The 16,921-nt window shown below is 45.1% G+C and overlaps 1 protein-coding gene across 2 annotated transcripts in view; it reads left to right on the forward strand.

Annotated features, from left to right (window-relative positions):
• The window catches only part of CD99L2 (CD99 molecule like 2), a 118,602-nt gene extending 106,748 nt beyond the window's left edge, over positions 1-11,854 (forward strand). For both annotated transcript variants that reach the window (XM_029607723.1, XM_029607722.1), the window contains one exon: positions 672-11,854. In XM_029607723.1, the coding sequence (XP_029463583.1) occupies positions 672-739 (68 nt within the window). In that variant the 3' untranslated portion in view covers positions 740-11,854. The remainder of the gene's footprint in view (positions 1-671) is intronic.
• The last annotated feature ends 5,067 nt before the right edge of the window (positions 11,855-16,921 follow it).

Raw genomic sequence — 16,921 nt, forward strand, 5'->3', positions numbered from 1 at the left:
CAGGAACGCGATACTGACTTACTGAAGCGTCGGAAGTCGATGCACGAGGGGGGACGAAAAAGATCAAAGAAAACTTCGAGATTCCGTGAGGAAAGTATCAGAGAATTCTCTGAACTGCTAAAAACCACAAGGCAACCGCTGCGTGGGAAAAAGAGAGACTGAAGGGGGACCTCTGGTGGCAGCAGGTTTAGTGCCATGCTGGGCATGCTCAGTGTGCCAGTCAGAGTTCTAGAAACTTTGACAAAAGTGTTCCGTGACAGGGCTCCATCTGATGATGTCACCCATAGCCGAGGACTAACATCCTGCTTGTCCTGGGAGAAGCAAGGGCTGTGCGCCAGCAAAGGAAAAACGCTCAGGGGCGTACCCTACGTCAACTGGCAGCACGCTAACACTGCAACCCGCTAAGGGCCAGTGAGCTGCTCGGGGTTGTGAGTGCCGTGCTCTGTGCAAAAACGTTACACCAAAAGGTACCTCGGCTTACCCTGTTTCTTCATTTACACAAAACGTTGCTGCCTTCATGGGCAGCATTTTTCTTCTCGTCCACTTAAGGCGCCCTGCCCTGCAGGAAGTGAGCCTCACGTCTAAAGGCCTCCTCCTTTCCAGTTACTTGGAAAACGCAATGAGCCTGGTTTGTTCTGTTCACTTGTGTGTTTTTTTTTTCTTTTTCCTAGTGAAGTACACGGCCCTGAACCAACAGTCAGCAGAGCCACCCCCCTCCAGTGAAAATGCAAAGGTCTGAAGCTGGGCTCCACGATCAATGGGCGAGCGTGGAACACACCTGTACCCCCACAACTGCTTTAATTCACTCTTATTACATTCTGCTCTAAAAAGCCTTTGGATAGGGTGAGACTGTGACTAGCCCCTCTTTGTGTTAGAGAGTAGAAGTGTGCATGAAGTGTCTAGTTTTAAAGAGTTGTATGTTTACATTTGTCCAGAAGGCCCTAAAGTTATTAACCCCGTTTACATTTTAGGATTTTCATTTCAGACACATGAAGATGGAGCAGGCCGATAGAAACGGTCCATTTTCTCTCGTTAATGTTTTAAGAGAACTGTGCTTTGGGACTATCAGTTCTAATCCTCCTTTAAACCTTGGTTTGCTGTCCAAGGGTTCGGTTTCACACGTGTCCCAGTGCTGTGGAGGCTCTTTTGAAATGGTTTTACCTTCAGGGCCCCCCCCTGTCCTGCGCCCTCACAGCCTTCTCTCATGGAGAAGGGGGGCTATTGTGCATAGCTTTTCCCAGACTTTCCCCACCTAGCGACGGAAATAATTGTTTGTGACAGAGAATATGACCTGCTTGCTTGCTAGTTCATGTTATTTGGCTGATTTTACGTGTTCTTCCAAGAACAATGCTTTTGGGTTAGTCCTGTATCCACAGCACTTGTACGTGCCTGCAGTAGCAGCATGCTAACCACTCGCACAGCACTGGTATCCCACTCCACGGGGGCTGCTTTAGCAAATACTTCAAAGCACCAGCTGAATTTTCCAAAGTTACATGCATAAATGTGAGATACTAGCGTAGTCATTTTCAAAGCCTACTTACAGGCTTAAGAGCCTGATTGTCAAAAGCATTTAAATCCTTAAAACTGGCTTTTACACATATAAATGAACTTTACTCATGGAAGTGGGCTTTCGAAAATTGCTACACTATTTGCCATTAAAGTGTGCCTAGGATTTTTTTTTTAAATATGTTATTAGGATTTCATCAATTGTTTTACATCGATAAAATAAGTGTCCATAGGATTTACCCACATAAGTGCATTTTGTGAGTAAATAGTTTTTGAAAATTACTGTAATTGTTGTTACATTTACACAAGTAAATTCTGTTAAATTACCCCCGTTAAGTGCACTTAATCATCTAAAATCTATTCAGTGGCTTATAGTGTAGCAATTTTCAAAAGCCCACTTACACGTATAAAGTGCATTTATACATGTAAATGCGGCCCTGAGGGTTTGCTGGATTTTTGTGTACAAATCCATGTACCTAGTTCATTAAGCAGTACAAGGGCACGCTGCAGCTAGGTGCAGTAAAACTGTCCCTTTAGCAAGGTACATTTGCAACCACAAATCCTTCACACCATTCATAAGATGTCTGAACAAACCGATTGCTGTTCAGCTCCAACCTTGCCTCCCAACCAACCCTCGCACAAGCGAAGCAGACCAGAGCTAATGTAGCAAGGCCTCTCAGTTTTTAATGGCAGACCCATCTTTGGCACCCCTACCCACCACTTATGAACTAAAGGGAATATATTCAGGAGCTCATTAGCATATTTAGTCTGTTTCAGGTTGAGAGTAGCAGGGGCTTACTGTTGTGTTGATAAAGTTGCTTCCTGTACGTTTGATAATGTAAATTCAATAAAGTTTCCGCCCCCTGAATGCAAGTGCTACGCTGGCTTGTAAAAGCACTCATCTCCTTTAGTACAACTGTAATATAATTAATTTGGAAAGGGGCTGGTAAATTGTATGCAGTCTTCTGCATGTGATGGCATAAGGCACATCTGCCTGGACTCTCTCGCATTCAGGGGTGAATGAGGTATACTGCTAAAGCCAACAAGGTACGCCATTTTTGGTTAGCTGGCCCTTAGCTGTAAAAGCTTTTTTTTTTTTTTTAATTTAAGCTTATACAGTCAAACCAATTATTCCTGTGGCTTGTGCCATGCCTGGTGCAAAACCTAGCTGTTGGGAGAATGTCTATAAAAGTATCTTGCAATTTGAATTTGCATCTTCTAGGCCCAAACGAGGCCTGTGCCAGGTGCCCCAGGAGAACCCAGCTCTAGCATAGTTGCCCACTTCCCTCTTACTTATTACCTCAGCACAGTTACTTTGCATATTAGTCCTTGCAAATGATAAGGGCAGAAGCTTAAGTCCATTGAGCTAATAAACCGAATAATCCCCAATGCCATCGTAAGAAAAGGCATGCCTGTGTCTGGCAGCATCAGGTATTCTAATGCTGTTTTGAATAAAAATTGACCTACGCATTAAATGCCAGCATTGATTCAGATAAGGTTGGGTTACACCTCACTCTACATGCATAGGGGGAGTGTCGTCAAAAGACCAATGCCATGGTTAAGCAAGAGCTTTCTCCCAGAGGAGCCTGTCTGAAAGGCCCTTGCCCAACAGAGCTCGGCGATTACTCTCCCGCTGATCTGTGGCACCACAAAACCGGTGTTTCTTTAACAAATTTAAACCTGTAAGAGCAGGAGAAATACAATGGTATAGCTACATCATTTGTTATAGGGAATGTTATCCAGCATGTCTGTAGGATCTAATTCAGTAAAAAGCTTTTTTCCTATTTTGGGTCACGGAGAAAGATGGTGATGAATCAGGCTCCTGGTTGCTAATCTACATGAACTGTACTTTATTAGACTAATGACAGGAATTAATGATCCCAAATGAAATAGTGGGGAGTGTCCTGAGGAGAACACTAGAAGTGTGTTGTACATAGACAAGTGAAAATAGAGTGAAGTGCCTGTAAGGTACTAGTGAAAGCCAACAACCAATGACATCTAAACACAACTGCTAACCTAGAGCCAACATTTGCATGCTCGGGCTGGGAAGTCGGCTTTTGTATCAGTCTCACTGTGAGTTTTTTTCACAGGTCTTGCAGTAGATAATTATTTCTCTTCCACTGCTGTTAAAGCAGCTTTCAAGCACATTGCTTTGTAAAAATATTTGGAAGGCTCTCACATAAGTAACCTTTTTGGTTATCCTTCCCCCTTAAATAAACATTGGCTAGAAGCAACAGACCAACAGCAGTCTGCATTAGAAATGTTTTCACCCTAAAAAAAAGGGTCTGATTTGAAGCAGTGAAAAAAAACGAGAGAGATTGTTGCCATTCAATGGACAATTTTAAACATTTTTGTAAAATTACTTTAGCACATACCCTATTTTTATTTTCCATTAGGAAGTCAACGTGGTCTGTATTTTCAAATGCTAGAGTTGTGTAAATAGCCGAACAGGTGGCGATGGTCAGCGTGTGGTGGTACAGCTCATTCCAGCTTAGCTCACCAGCCGTTTGGCGCTGCCCTGCAGCAATGGCCTCGCAGGCATGCTTTTCTGGGCACATCACACGTTTCTGATGTGTTAAAAATTACCAGCTAATTTTAATAGCTATATTTAGCTTGAGCTTATCAAAGGGCTTTCTACATCTGATGCTGTTACTAAAGAGGATTCAAGGACTGGAAAAATAGTGATTGTATGGTTAGTGTTGGGGAGTGCAAAGAATAAAAATAAACTGATTAAAGCTGTTGCCTTTTTTTTTTTTTGTTTCCTTAGCAGCACTGACTATGTATTTGAAAAGGTGGTTATTTGTATTTAATGCTAGTGGCTTCTTTTTGCAAAGATCACAAGGAAAGCAGTGCTGCTTACCTGTAACAGGTGTTCTCCACGTACAGCAGGATGTCCACGTTGGATGGAGTGCAGCATGGAAAACCTATGTCAAAGTTTCGAGAATTTGATTAAGCCTCATTGGAATATGCTCCCACATGCAATATACAACATGTCCATGCAGGGTACCCACACTCTCATATCAAAGAGTTCAAAAGACTAAAATAATAAAGGACAAACCCCAAGCAGAGAAAACCCAACTCCACAGGGTGGTAGGTGAGGTTCGAGAGGCCTGGCATCCAGCTGTCCTTACACATGGGTGAATCCCAACAGAAAAGGGGACTAACAAAACAAGTGCCCATGGACACAACCCTAACTAGTGCAGAGGGCAACCTTAAAAACAACCCTAGGCAGGAACAGTGGGGGCATCCTGCTGTTGTATCAGTCATCCCTATCCAAACGATGTGAATGTGTAGAGAGAAGTCCCCCATGGGAACTGCTCGCAAGAGGACCACAGCTGTTGCCATGGTTCGAACAGAGTGAGCCTTGTCATGACCCCCAAAATGTAGTCACACCTGGGCAGAACAGGAGGAGATACAATCTGCTAGCCAATTAGAAAGCATCTGCTTGGCAATGGTGACACCCACCTTCTTCCTATCAAAAGAAACAAAACTTGGGTGGACCACCTACCGCCTTGTATCCATTCCAGATAGAAAGTGAAGGCTCTCTTGCAGTCCAAACTGCAGGGCTGGTTTGCCTTGGTGTGAATGGGGCCTGGGAAAGAATGGTGGCAGGACAACGGGCTGGTTAAGATGGAAGTCAGACACCACCTTAGGCAGGAACTTAGGATGCGCATGCAAGATCACCCTGACATGCAAAATCTTAGGGTAAGGTGGTGAGTCACTAAGGCCTGGAGCTTGCTGACCCTGCCTGTTGAAGGGATCGCCACCACAAATATGACCGTTTAGGTACTTCAGATCTCAGGAGCACAACAGTTCAAAGGGAGCTTGCACCGGCTGAACTAATACCACAAAGTCCCAAGACACAGCAGGAGGCCTTAGGGGAAGTTTCAACTGAAGTAGGCTCTGCATGAAACATACAACTATAGGCTGCGTAGAGATGGGCGTACCATCTACAAAACAGTGGTATGCACCAGGTACACTTAGATCTACCTTCTACAGCTATTGGAAGCAGTTTTTGTGTGGAGCAGGAGAATGGATCTAGGGCCTTTTGCTCATACCACACTGTAAACCGCCTCCACTTTAGTCCATAGGACTTTCTAGTGGAAGGCCTTCTGGAAGCCACTAGGACCCAAGACACATCTTCAAGCAGTAGAGTGGCTGCAATATCAACCTCTCAGCTTCCAGGTTGTGAGCAACAGGGCCTGAAGGTTGGTATAGCACAACCTGCCTTAATCCTGGGTGATGAGATCTGAGGAAGTCCCCAGCTTGATCGGTTTCCATATGGACATCTCCCTGAGGAGTGGAAACCAAACCTATCTCAGCCAGTGAGGGGCTATGAGGATCATAGTCCCTCTGTCCTCTCAAAGCTTCAACAGAGTTTTTCCTAGCAGTGTAGCTAGAGGATATGCATACAGGAGACCCTTACCCCAGTGGCAGGCAAAAGCATCTGAGGCTGGTTTGCTGCATGTCCTCTCCAGGGAGCAGAACTGAGGAACCTTCCTGTTCCAAGGCACTGTGAAGAGATCCATATCTGGGCTTCCCCAGAGGTAGAAGATCCAATTCATAAGCTCTTGGATCCAGAGACCAGTCATGGGATCTGAAGGTACGACAGTCTGTTCGCTATTACATTCTCCGTTCCGGCCAGGTACATGGCCCTGAGCACCATCCCATGGAAAAGGGCCTACACAACCAGATCTGGACTGCTTCTTGACACAGGAGGTACGAATCCATACCTCCCTGCTTGTTGATATACCACATTGTCACTTGGTTGTCAGTCTGTACCAGAACAATTTTGTTGTCAGCCAATCTCTGAAAGCTCATAGCACATACCTGATTGCCCAGAGCTCCAGGAAATTGATTTGACCAAATGCCCTGGCTGCTGAGTACAGCTATATGAGCTCCCCAGCGCAGAGTGGAAGTATCCTTTGTTAGGATAATGTGGGTGGGAGGACTTTGGAAGAACACTCCCCTTTCCAGATTTGAAGTTTCCTGCCACCAGGACAGAGTGTCCCAGAGCAATGGAGCGACTCACATGTGATTCTGGAGGTCTTGTGTGGCTTCTCGCCACTGCGACCTCAAGGTCCATTGGACCTTACACATATGTAAACATGCTAAGGGAGTGACAGACTGCTATATGGCTTAACAGTTTCAACATGTACCAAGCTGACACCTGCTAGCGCTGTTGAATTCCCACTGTGATAGTCATCAGGTTGATGGTGCATTGCCCTTAGCCTGAGCCTTATCTAGCAGGGCTCCAATGAAGTCCAATTGTGGTGACAGGCTGAGATGGGACTTGGGGTAGTTGACATTGAACTCTAGCCTCTCCAGCAGCCGCATGGTCAAGTGCATGGCTCCTACCTGCAAGGTGCTCTTGACCAGCCAATTGTTCAGATACAGGAAAAAGTGAACTTCCAGTCTGAGAAGGTGTGCCACCACTATTGGCTAGGCCTTTTGTAAAGCTAATTGGGGCTGACGTGAGCCCAAATGGCAGAACACAATATTGCAAGTGCTGCTTTCCCACCAAACCTCCGAGATATTTCCGGTGACCTGCAAATATCTCGATGTGAGAGTAAGCATGTTTCAGATTCAGGGTCTGTAACCAGTCCCCTTACTGCAAGAAGGGGGATCAGGGTGCCCAGGGAAACCATCTTGAACTTTTCTCTTTTGATTAATTTATTCAAGGCCCTTAGGAGTGCCCCTGTTTTCTTTGGTATCAGGAAGTAGTGAGAGTAAAATCCTCACCCACTTTGTCCTGGTGGAATGGGTTCAACTGCTCTGGCGGTTAAGGAGGGAGAAAGGCTTTGCTACTAGTACTTCCTGATGCGCTTCCAGGCTCCAGAATGGGCTTGGGGGGCAATTTGGTGGGGTACCCACTAGATTCAAGTTGTACCCCTCACAAACAATGGAGAGAACCCACTGATCTGAGGTTACACTGGGCCACCAGTTTGCAAGAAACGAAACCTTCCTCTGACCAGCAGATCTATTATCTGGAGTATGGGCAACATGGCTATGACCCTTGCGATCCAGTCAAAACCCCATCCCTGGCGTTAACTGAGGCGCCAGCTGGATCTTCAGGGCTCTTTGTAGCCTTGGATGGCCACAAGAGGCCCCGTGTTGCCATTGGGAATGAGGAGATGGAAGGTAGTACCTCTTCGGGCAGAAGGACTTCCTAGGCTGAGAAGGGGGCTCCTGAGTGCCAATGGAAAACTGCTATAGGGACACTATCTGCTCCCGGATTTGGGCCACCACGTCCTTTACTCTAGCTCTGAAGAGATTCTCTCCTATACATGGCACATCAGCGAATCGCTCCTGCATTTCCAGTCTGAGATTTGAGGCTCGCCGTTATGTAAGCCTGCAGGTGCAGATTCCCACGATAGAGAACCTCTATATTGTTTCAAAAACATCATAGGTTGAAAGAACCCCATGTTTCCCTCCCTCCAGGCCCTTATACACCAGTGACTGGGGGGTATCTTGCTGCTGCTGAGGTAGCTGCTTGGTAAATTCCTGCACTTGTTTCAGGAGGTCCTGCATATATGGGCTCAAGTAGGCCACTTGTCAAATCAAAGAACCTTTTGGACAAGATAAATTGTGTCCACCTTCCTATTCATGGGAGGCACAGTGAGGGGGTGTTCCCACATCCTCATCAGCATATCCACCAGAATCTCGTGCACTGAAATTGCCATGATATCCTTGGGAGGCTCCATGGACTACTGGAAGATATCTAGTATTTTGTGCCTGTATCCTCTTCAGTCATCACCCAAACAAAGCCTGCAAAAGAGAGGTCCTCTGGCAGGGACTTCCTTTTATCATCTGGAGGAAATGGTTCTGAAGGGAGACCATTTGAAGTGTCATTGGAAGCCATGGAGGAGTCATTCCCCCAGGGGTCATAGGTGCCCTAGTCTCCGCTTGGCCAGCACTGCAGGCACAAGAACTGGTCATTTTAAGCCAGCCCCGCTATTATCTCCAGTATCGGGGGGGGGGCTTCCGCCTCCAAGGAATACAACTAGATCAGCTGGTGGCAATGGCGGTGTCCCGCCGGGCATCAATGCCACCCCAGGAATTGACACCTGCAGGGTTGCCAGCAGCAGTTCGAGGAGCAACAGTGCTGGTATTGATGGTATCGGTGCTCTGATGCCAAGGCTGCAAATCACTTTCTCCATGGCCAGCTGCAGACGCCTCTCAATTCCTCCTTGAACATCGCTGATGCCAGTACAGGCTGGGATGCAGGAGGTGTAACCAGATCCTCTTAGGAACTGAGAGAAGAATGGGTGTCTGGCATCGGGACTGAAGAAGATCATGACATGCCCCGGGCAACGTCCTTGCCACGGGGTCCATTTGGGGGCATCACAGCAGAAGCTAGGTCATCTCTATGTGTGGCACTGTGCAACAATGGGGACCGATGCTGATGCTAGTCTTCCCTCAATGCTCGGATTGGTCCTTCACAGTGCCGAGGATAACAAACCCAACATCCTCGACCTGGAGGTGCCAGCTGATTACCTCAACGGAACTGGCAGCCCTGCCGCTGGCTCGGTGTTCATTAATGTGGCTCAGAGGTTCTTTGATGCAAATGCCTTAGATGCTCTGTCTTGTTGAGCTGGATCTTATGTTCTGTTTGTGTTATCCTGGCACACTTGTTGCAACCCCGCACATCGTGCGATGTCCCAAGGCAGAGGAGACATCTATCATTGGGCAGTGATAGACATAGTCCTCGTACACCTGGGGCACATCTTGTGAAACAAATTAGGATGTGAGATCAAAATTGATAACAGTGGCCATTGACGGCCGGCAGGCATCAAGTGCACTACCGCCCTGGGACTATCAACAAAAAGAAACAACCAAAAACATATCTAGAACATTAACGGGACAACCAGGGGCATTCTATGTTGACTGCTGAAGGAACCACGGAAAAGAGAATGAAGAGACCCCATGTAGACGTGTGGTATATTGCATGCAAGAACATGCTGAATGATGTTCAGTCAAAGTTCTAGAAACTTTGGCATAAGTTTTCTATGCCAGGCTCCATCCAATGATGTCACCCATGTGTGAGGACTGCCATCGTAGTTGTCCTTGGAGAATTTATTTATGGTTGTAATAGAGCTGCTATTTATCATTTATTTCAGTAGATTTTGGGGCAGATGTTTTAATGTATCCACTAGAAAAAACAAAATGTAGGCTGGCCCACTGCTATGCAGAAAGTCCCGAGTTTGGTACCTAGGTGGATCCCTGATGCTGCAGAGGGGACAGGAGCTGTGATCATTGATTAAGAGTGACATGTAAAGACTGGATTCCTGACCTATGCTTGCAGAGTTCCAGGAGTCCTGGAGCATGGCCCTTGGACCAGAACTGTCACTGCAGTGACCAGACTAGATACATTGGAGGGAAAGGAGGATGTAGAATAGGGAGAGAGAAAAAAATCTCTGCGTAGTTACAAATGCCAGTTCATGGCACCAGCTCCTATCTCTAGTTCTGATTGAGGTGAATGTACAAAGAAGCAGGAGGAAATGACTGATGGGAAAAACCGGGGGTGGGATATACTAGCCTGCAATGAGCAGTAACATTAATAATCCTGTCTTTATATAAAGGGGTTTGAATTCCAATTAGCAGGGCCAGATTTGTTTTGGCACCTAGAGGCAGGATTGCGCAAAGTTTCCCCCTTGGGGCTCCAAGAACAGGGCGTTTGGAAAGCGGAGGAGGGATTGTTGGGCCAGAGTGCCATGGTGGTGCCTTTTGGAAGGGGCAACAGGGCCCAGCCCTAAAGCAAGAGAAAGTAGGCAACTCTTCAGCTCAGGTATTTGGTGCCTTCAAAACCTGTCTGTTGCCTAAGCCTAAATCTGGGCCTGCCAATTAGTGTGTGCTGCTGCAAGATGCCTGATCAGTGTAGTAAATTGATGAATATTCCCTGCAATCACCAGCCAAAAGAATGTAGTAAGATGCATCGTCCCCAATAGGGCTGATTCAATTAGTCTCATAACTCATTTTCAACCAGTTATTTTCCATTACATTTCTAGTTGGATAATGGGTTTCCTATAAATCAGATTTCTAAGGTTGCTGTTTTACAAGGCTTTGTAGGAGGATGAAGACTTAATCACTTCCAAGGATGTGTTCAAAAAGAAACAAGATGTCGTCTTTGGCAGTAGCTGTTACATAAACCCAGTCGCTCAGTGCTAGGGCCATGCGAGAGGACCTGGGCTGGAGATGCTGCAGAAACAGCAGGCACAGCTCCAGTGGGAAGGGGGAAAAGGTGGGGGGTGTTTCAGCCATTGCTCAATAGTGACATCTACTGGCTGAACTCAGGGTGCATAGATCCCGAGTTCCAGAAGCAGCAGCAATCTGTGGTGCCCCACCCATGGGACTGGGCTAGATTTTAAAATAGGGGAGCCACTCCCTCCCTCCCACAGACACGCACACGTAAGTGAAGGCTCATGGCAGCAGAGCCCAGTAGAAGCTGGTTCCAATTCAGCTGGAAGCCCAAAAAAAAAAAGAACAAAAGGAAACTGCCAGGTCAACCAGCATCTCCCCTCACCCTACCCCCCCCCCCAAAAAAAACCAAACAAATTAAACTAAAAAGCTGCAGGAAGAAAATTAGACATTTTTGTTTCATATGTATAGAAAAGGACATTTGAGGATTTCATTAATGTTTGCACTGAAATTACTGTATTGCCTTTCGCTTAAATTATTTTGTCTTATTTAAACAGCTTTAAGGATGAGAGAATATAGGATGCTTGCACAGCAATAGAATAAATTGTGAATAAAGTTGACAAACGAGTGAGAATGATCATTAAAAAAAACAAAACCAGCCTTGTGCAGAGGTTATGAAAACCAAAAGTCGAGTTTATAACTAAGTACATCTTACAAACCTCTTTTGTATATTTGTAGACTTTCACATTCGATGTTTGCTGTTGCACTGACTCACTTAAAAGTACTGAAAACTGTATGAATAAGGAACCTTACACTTTGGGCTTAACTGCGATTTTGGCTGCTAAATGTGGTTTGTTTGTTTTTTTAAATCCTCATTCAGATTAAATGAGGATGAAGAGCTGAATACTTTAGACACTAGATTTTTAGGAGTTAACTTTAACAAAAAAAAAAAAAAAAAGTTACACACAGTAGAGATAGTAATATCGAGCCTTCAGTATGTAACAAAAAATGCTTCCTGCAGCCTGATCTGTTACAAAACAAGCATGCATTGTACTTTTTTTTAAAATTTAGATTATTTACTCATGAGAGCAAAAAAACCCAGTATAAGAACTACAGAACTTGAGCATCATGACTGGTTTAGTTATGAAACTGTATAGCAGTTTAAGGATACAGATTTCCTGCATAGGGTTGTAGTAACATTTCATTGATAGATTACATTGTCTCCTACAGAATAACTTGGTAATACGTGTGTGGATTATATTGTGTCATCTAATGTCAAACATTTCATCCAAGGATGCAGGGAAACATTCAGAACAGTGTGTGACTAGTGATGGAATGCAATGAGTAATAATAATAAAAAAAAAAGTAACTTTATCAAATTGTTACCCTTGACCTTTATTTCAATGCTCCCAGAAAACAGCTTCATACAAAACGTTTTACTGAATGAAAGGAAGGCTGGCACAGAACAGTCAGAGCAATAATGATAATCTGAAGACTTAAGTGCCTGCCATAGAATATCTCACTGAGTGTCCTAATCCTTACAGAGCTTTTCTCCAGATCCTCCCTCATCCTGGAAGAGAGCAGATGCGGTCCCACGACGCAAAAAGGGAGAAGAAGGACAAAGCAGACAACCAAACACCCATTAGTTCAACTGCAGTAGTGGGCAAAACTATAGCAACTATACCAACGTGTGCAAGACCTGAAACATGTAGACTACAGGACACCTGATACCATGGCTTCAGAAAGAAGATCCAATCGTGATAAAAGTAGCGGATCAGGGAGGGCGATACAGTAGATGCTGCTAATCTAGACCTCAATGAGGCTTCTGGCATTGTTCCAGACGCGAGGCTGGTAAACAAGCAGGATGGTAGGACATATGCAGCACTGCACAGATACACAGCCATTCTCTACTCCAGTGGTTCTCAACCTTTTTTTGGCCGGGACATACCTGACATGTGTGACACACTGAACACATGATAGTCACGGGGCTAAATGTAAACATGCACTCTGCATCCACAGGAATCCCCTCAACCCTTAGCAATGAGCGCAGAGCAGATCTAGGGCATTACCCATACAACTCACCATACAAAAAAGATATTCTGGTTCTGATGACAAACTCCCTTTACTACTAATGCATATCCTATTGAGAAAACACAACAAATAAGATTGATACAAATGCCTACATGCTAGTAAAATACCTCACCTCGGTCACACACCCAGAACTGACCTTCACCAAGTACAGAAAAACCACAAATTATAAATATGGAGACAGAAACTGGAATGGAAAACCAAAAAAAGCCACTCTGCATGCAGTGCGAACCTGGAGAAATGGAAAGAGAAATATAGCACCTAACATAATCCCAGGATCTGCAATAATGCACACAAACTAACCCGCACAAAGTTACACCTGCATTATGGAACACACTCAAACAGTAACAACCCTATCTAAGAAACACAACTATTAAACCAAGCCCTAAACACTAATACATTTCCTTTTGGGAAAACAGAATAAGCCAAGCTGCTACAGAGCCCCACACAGAAATAATTGTAAAGTTATACCAAAAATGTTACAAAACAGCTGATGAACAGAATAATATTCAATTAAACACTCATAAAAATTATTAAAACATGTCCAAATATCAATACAATATTTCAAAACAGCAGACATCGCATAATACCCAATAATTAAAATGGCAGTCAATCAAGAAAAATAAATTTAAAAAGCCACCTTTACTTACCCTCTCCAGCAACTCTCCTACTCCTTTCCCTTCCAGGTCAATAGCACTCGCCAGAAGCAGCAAGGGCTGCTGAAGCTCTGTCCTCAATCTTCTTCCTTAGCGCCTACAACCAGTCACTCACAACCCCCCCCCCCCCAATTAGACCCCCATGACCAGTCTCAGTCTCTTTCACACCAGTTATCTTCCTGACCAGTCTCTCTCACACAGAAACACATCACCTTCCTGACCAGTCTTGCTCTCTCAATCACACACAAAAGCTTTCACACCCCCACACACAAGCTCTCACCCAAGCACCCATTCACACCCCCACACACAAGCTTCCATTCACACCTACAGACACAAGCTCTCACCCAAGCAGCTATTCACATCAGCTCTCATCCAGGCTTCCATTCACACCCACACACACACTAGCTCTCACCCAGGCACCCATTCACACCCACAAGCTCTCACCCAGGCTTCCATTCACACCCACAAGCTCTCACCCAGGCACCCATTCACCCCAGCTCTCATCCAGGCTTCCATTCACACCCACACACACACAAGCTCTCACCCATTCACACCCATAGGCAAGCTCTCACCCATGCATCCATTCACACCCACAGACTAAAGCTCTCACCCAGGCACCCATTCACACCCTCAGACACAAGCTCTCACCCATGCATCCATTCACACACAGACACACCAGCTCTCACCAAAAACAACTTCTTCCTTCACTGCAGGGATGGGCTCCAGTTCCGCCGCGGCTTTAATCCAGCGGGCCTTCTTTTTTCGGCGCCACGGGAATGGGCGCCTCAGTTGGGGGTCAGGTTTTCCTCTTCACCGCTACGGGGATGGGCTCCCGTAGCGGCCTTGCACGTCGGGGTCGGGTTTTCTCCTTCACTGCTACGGGGTTGGGCTCCCGTAGCGGCCTTGCTTCGTCGGGGTTCTACATTGCCATTCCACCCACCCCACTCCCGGGCTATGCCATGCCTGCCTCACCGGCCAATCAAAGGCTTCCTCCCTTCTTCCTACTCCCACTGGCAGGTAGAAGGGAGGAGGCTTCCGATTGGCCTGCGCGGGGGAAGGCAGAATGAAGGAGGCTTCCCATTGGGCAGTGGGGGTTGGAAGAAAGGAGGCTTTCAATTGGCCCGCGGGGGCTGGGAAAAGGGAGAAGGAAAGTACAACGGGGCAGTGGGACACCTGGAGACGCGACACACCTGCCGGTGTTTGGCGACACACTGGTGTGTCGCGACACAATGGTTGAGAAGCGCTGCTCTACTCCATGGAGATTATAACCTAATCGAGACATACATACAGAACAAATAAGAGGTTTTTGGAAATGTGTTACAGAAAAATTATTGCAATCAACAGGGCTATAATCCCGGACAACCAGGGTTTAAAATTTAACACAGCAAACAGGAAGTCTATTCCCAGAATACATCATAGCTGGGTGGATACATGGCAGTGGGAGTTGGCAATGTAAGAAAGCTCCTGGGAACATGATCCCAGCACTAGTTCCACCTGAGCTGGATGGACATCCATCCTCCCCACCTAAAAAAAAACAAAACAGCATTCTCTGGGATCACGTTCAGTCATGATTGGTTAGAAAGAACCCTGCTTTGTAATAAAAACTATTTTATATCTGTCCTTTAATTTAAAAAATGACAAATCACAATGATTTTCTCTAAGCTTCATATACACACAAACTTGTTACTTGAAAATGGAAACCAAAAAAGCCCTCCATTAACTCCGATTCCAAAATGCCAACCAAACCAATACAGCAAAATAGAAATAAATAATTTTAATGTGCACATTTTTTAAACTGGGTAAGCACCAACTAAGCCTCTTCAAACTACAAAGGAAAGTACAGTATACATACAACCTAATAAAAATATATTCTGTTACAGTAGGACATTAAATATTGAACTCGAGTGACTGATTGTGTAAAACTATACATGTTTTGATATGGTCATTTGAAATAGCTATAGAAGCATTTTTAATTACTTAAATGTCCTCTATATACAGATATTAATTTAATTAGAAAATCCAGAATATTTTTTGATGAGTTTGTCGTTTGTTTTTTGTTTTTACTATTATTTTGATTAATTTTATAGACAGAATTTTTTGGCAGATACGACCCAACCAGTCTGCCCATCCTCATCCCCTGCTCAGCTTTACAGCCTTTTCCTCTGTGCTTGACCCATGCCCTCGTGTCACCACCTACGCAGGGAGGCTGGTCCATGCCTCCATCACCCTTTCTGTAATGAACTATTTCCTTAGATTATTCCTTTCACCCTCTTACCACAGGCCCCCCCTTTCTATTGAAAGAGGACTGCCTTCTGTACATTTCTTTCTTGGAATATTTAAATGTCTCTGTTGTCTCCTTTCCTGTATGGTTTACAGGTTTAGATCTAAGTCTGCCCCCGTATGCTTTATTATGATCGCCGCTGACTGAGTACTTTGTTTATATCCCTTTGAAGGTGTGGTCTTCCAGAGGCAATATCACTTCCTTTTTCCTGTTGGCTGTACCTTTCCCTGTGCTCTCAAGCATCCTTCTGGCTTTTGCCATTCCCTTATCTACCCTTTTGGCAACCTTAAGATCATCCAATATGATCAGGTTTTTTTTGTCTCTTGATGTTATGTATGTGCTTTTATTAATTTTGTTATTTGTAATTTAAGTTTATCTGTTTTAATATATACTTTGCCTTGAGCTATTGCTGACAAAAGGAAATAGAAAAGTAATCAAATAATGTTTGTAACGTGTCCTTGTAACTAGCACCCAATCTTATCTCTAAAATTAAATAGGGGGCACGCATGGGCGAGCAGGTCATGACTTGCGTGCGCGAGGAGGGGGGGTGAGTTTCTAAAAAAGACGCACGGCGACGCGATCAGGCCATTCCCAGTTCCCTAACTACCCTTCTTCAGTTTTTCCCCTCTCCATCCTGACCCCTAATCCCCACCTAACTATGCTCATTTTTTTTGTTTTTAAACTTACTTCACTTCCGAAGAGGAAGTAAATTCCGCGTGGCGGCTGGCTGCCGGCGCGCGCTTCCGCAGGACAGGCCCTATTGGCCGCTGTCCCAGCCATCCCCTTTTACAGACCCCCCGGCACTTCTACGCGTACCGGGAGATATGTACGTGATATGTTTTGAAAATGCGCTTGGACATGCACACGGCCCAGCCACTCGCGTGCACCGGGCTTTAAAAATTTACTTGTTAATGAGCAAGCTTGGTCTTTTGGAGCTTCTCCATGTCTCTTTTTAGATGAGGCAGCATTACAAAATAAATACACACAAAACTCTATTTCATGCTTCAGCTTCCTGGAATACGATCCTCAACATTGGTTTTCTGAACTTCTAAGGCAACACTTTCATATATGCTCCCAAAGACTAGCTATGATGAAATCTTGTCTGATGGGGCCTTACCATATACTACAAGCCCTTTAAAAAAAAAAAACTTTTGCAAAAATAATCCCAGCATGTTCCCCTCCAACTGGTGGTCCAAGTAACAGGCCCCAACACTGCTATGGAAGGGATACAAACTTGGCAGAGACACATCAG

Source organism: Rhinatrema bivittatum, chromosome 6, assembly GCF_901001135.1.
Source record: "Rhinatrema bivittatum chromosome 6, aRhiBiv1.1, whole genome shotgun sequence".
NCBI classification, from domain to species: domain Eukaryota; kingdom Metazoa; phylum Chordata; class Amphibia; order Gymnophiona; family Rhinatrematidae; genus Rhinatrema; species Rhinatrema bivittatum.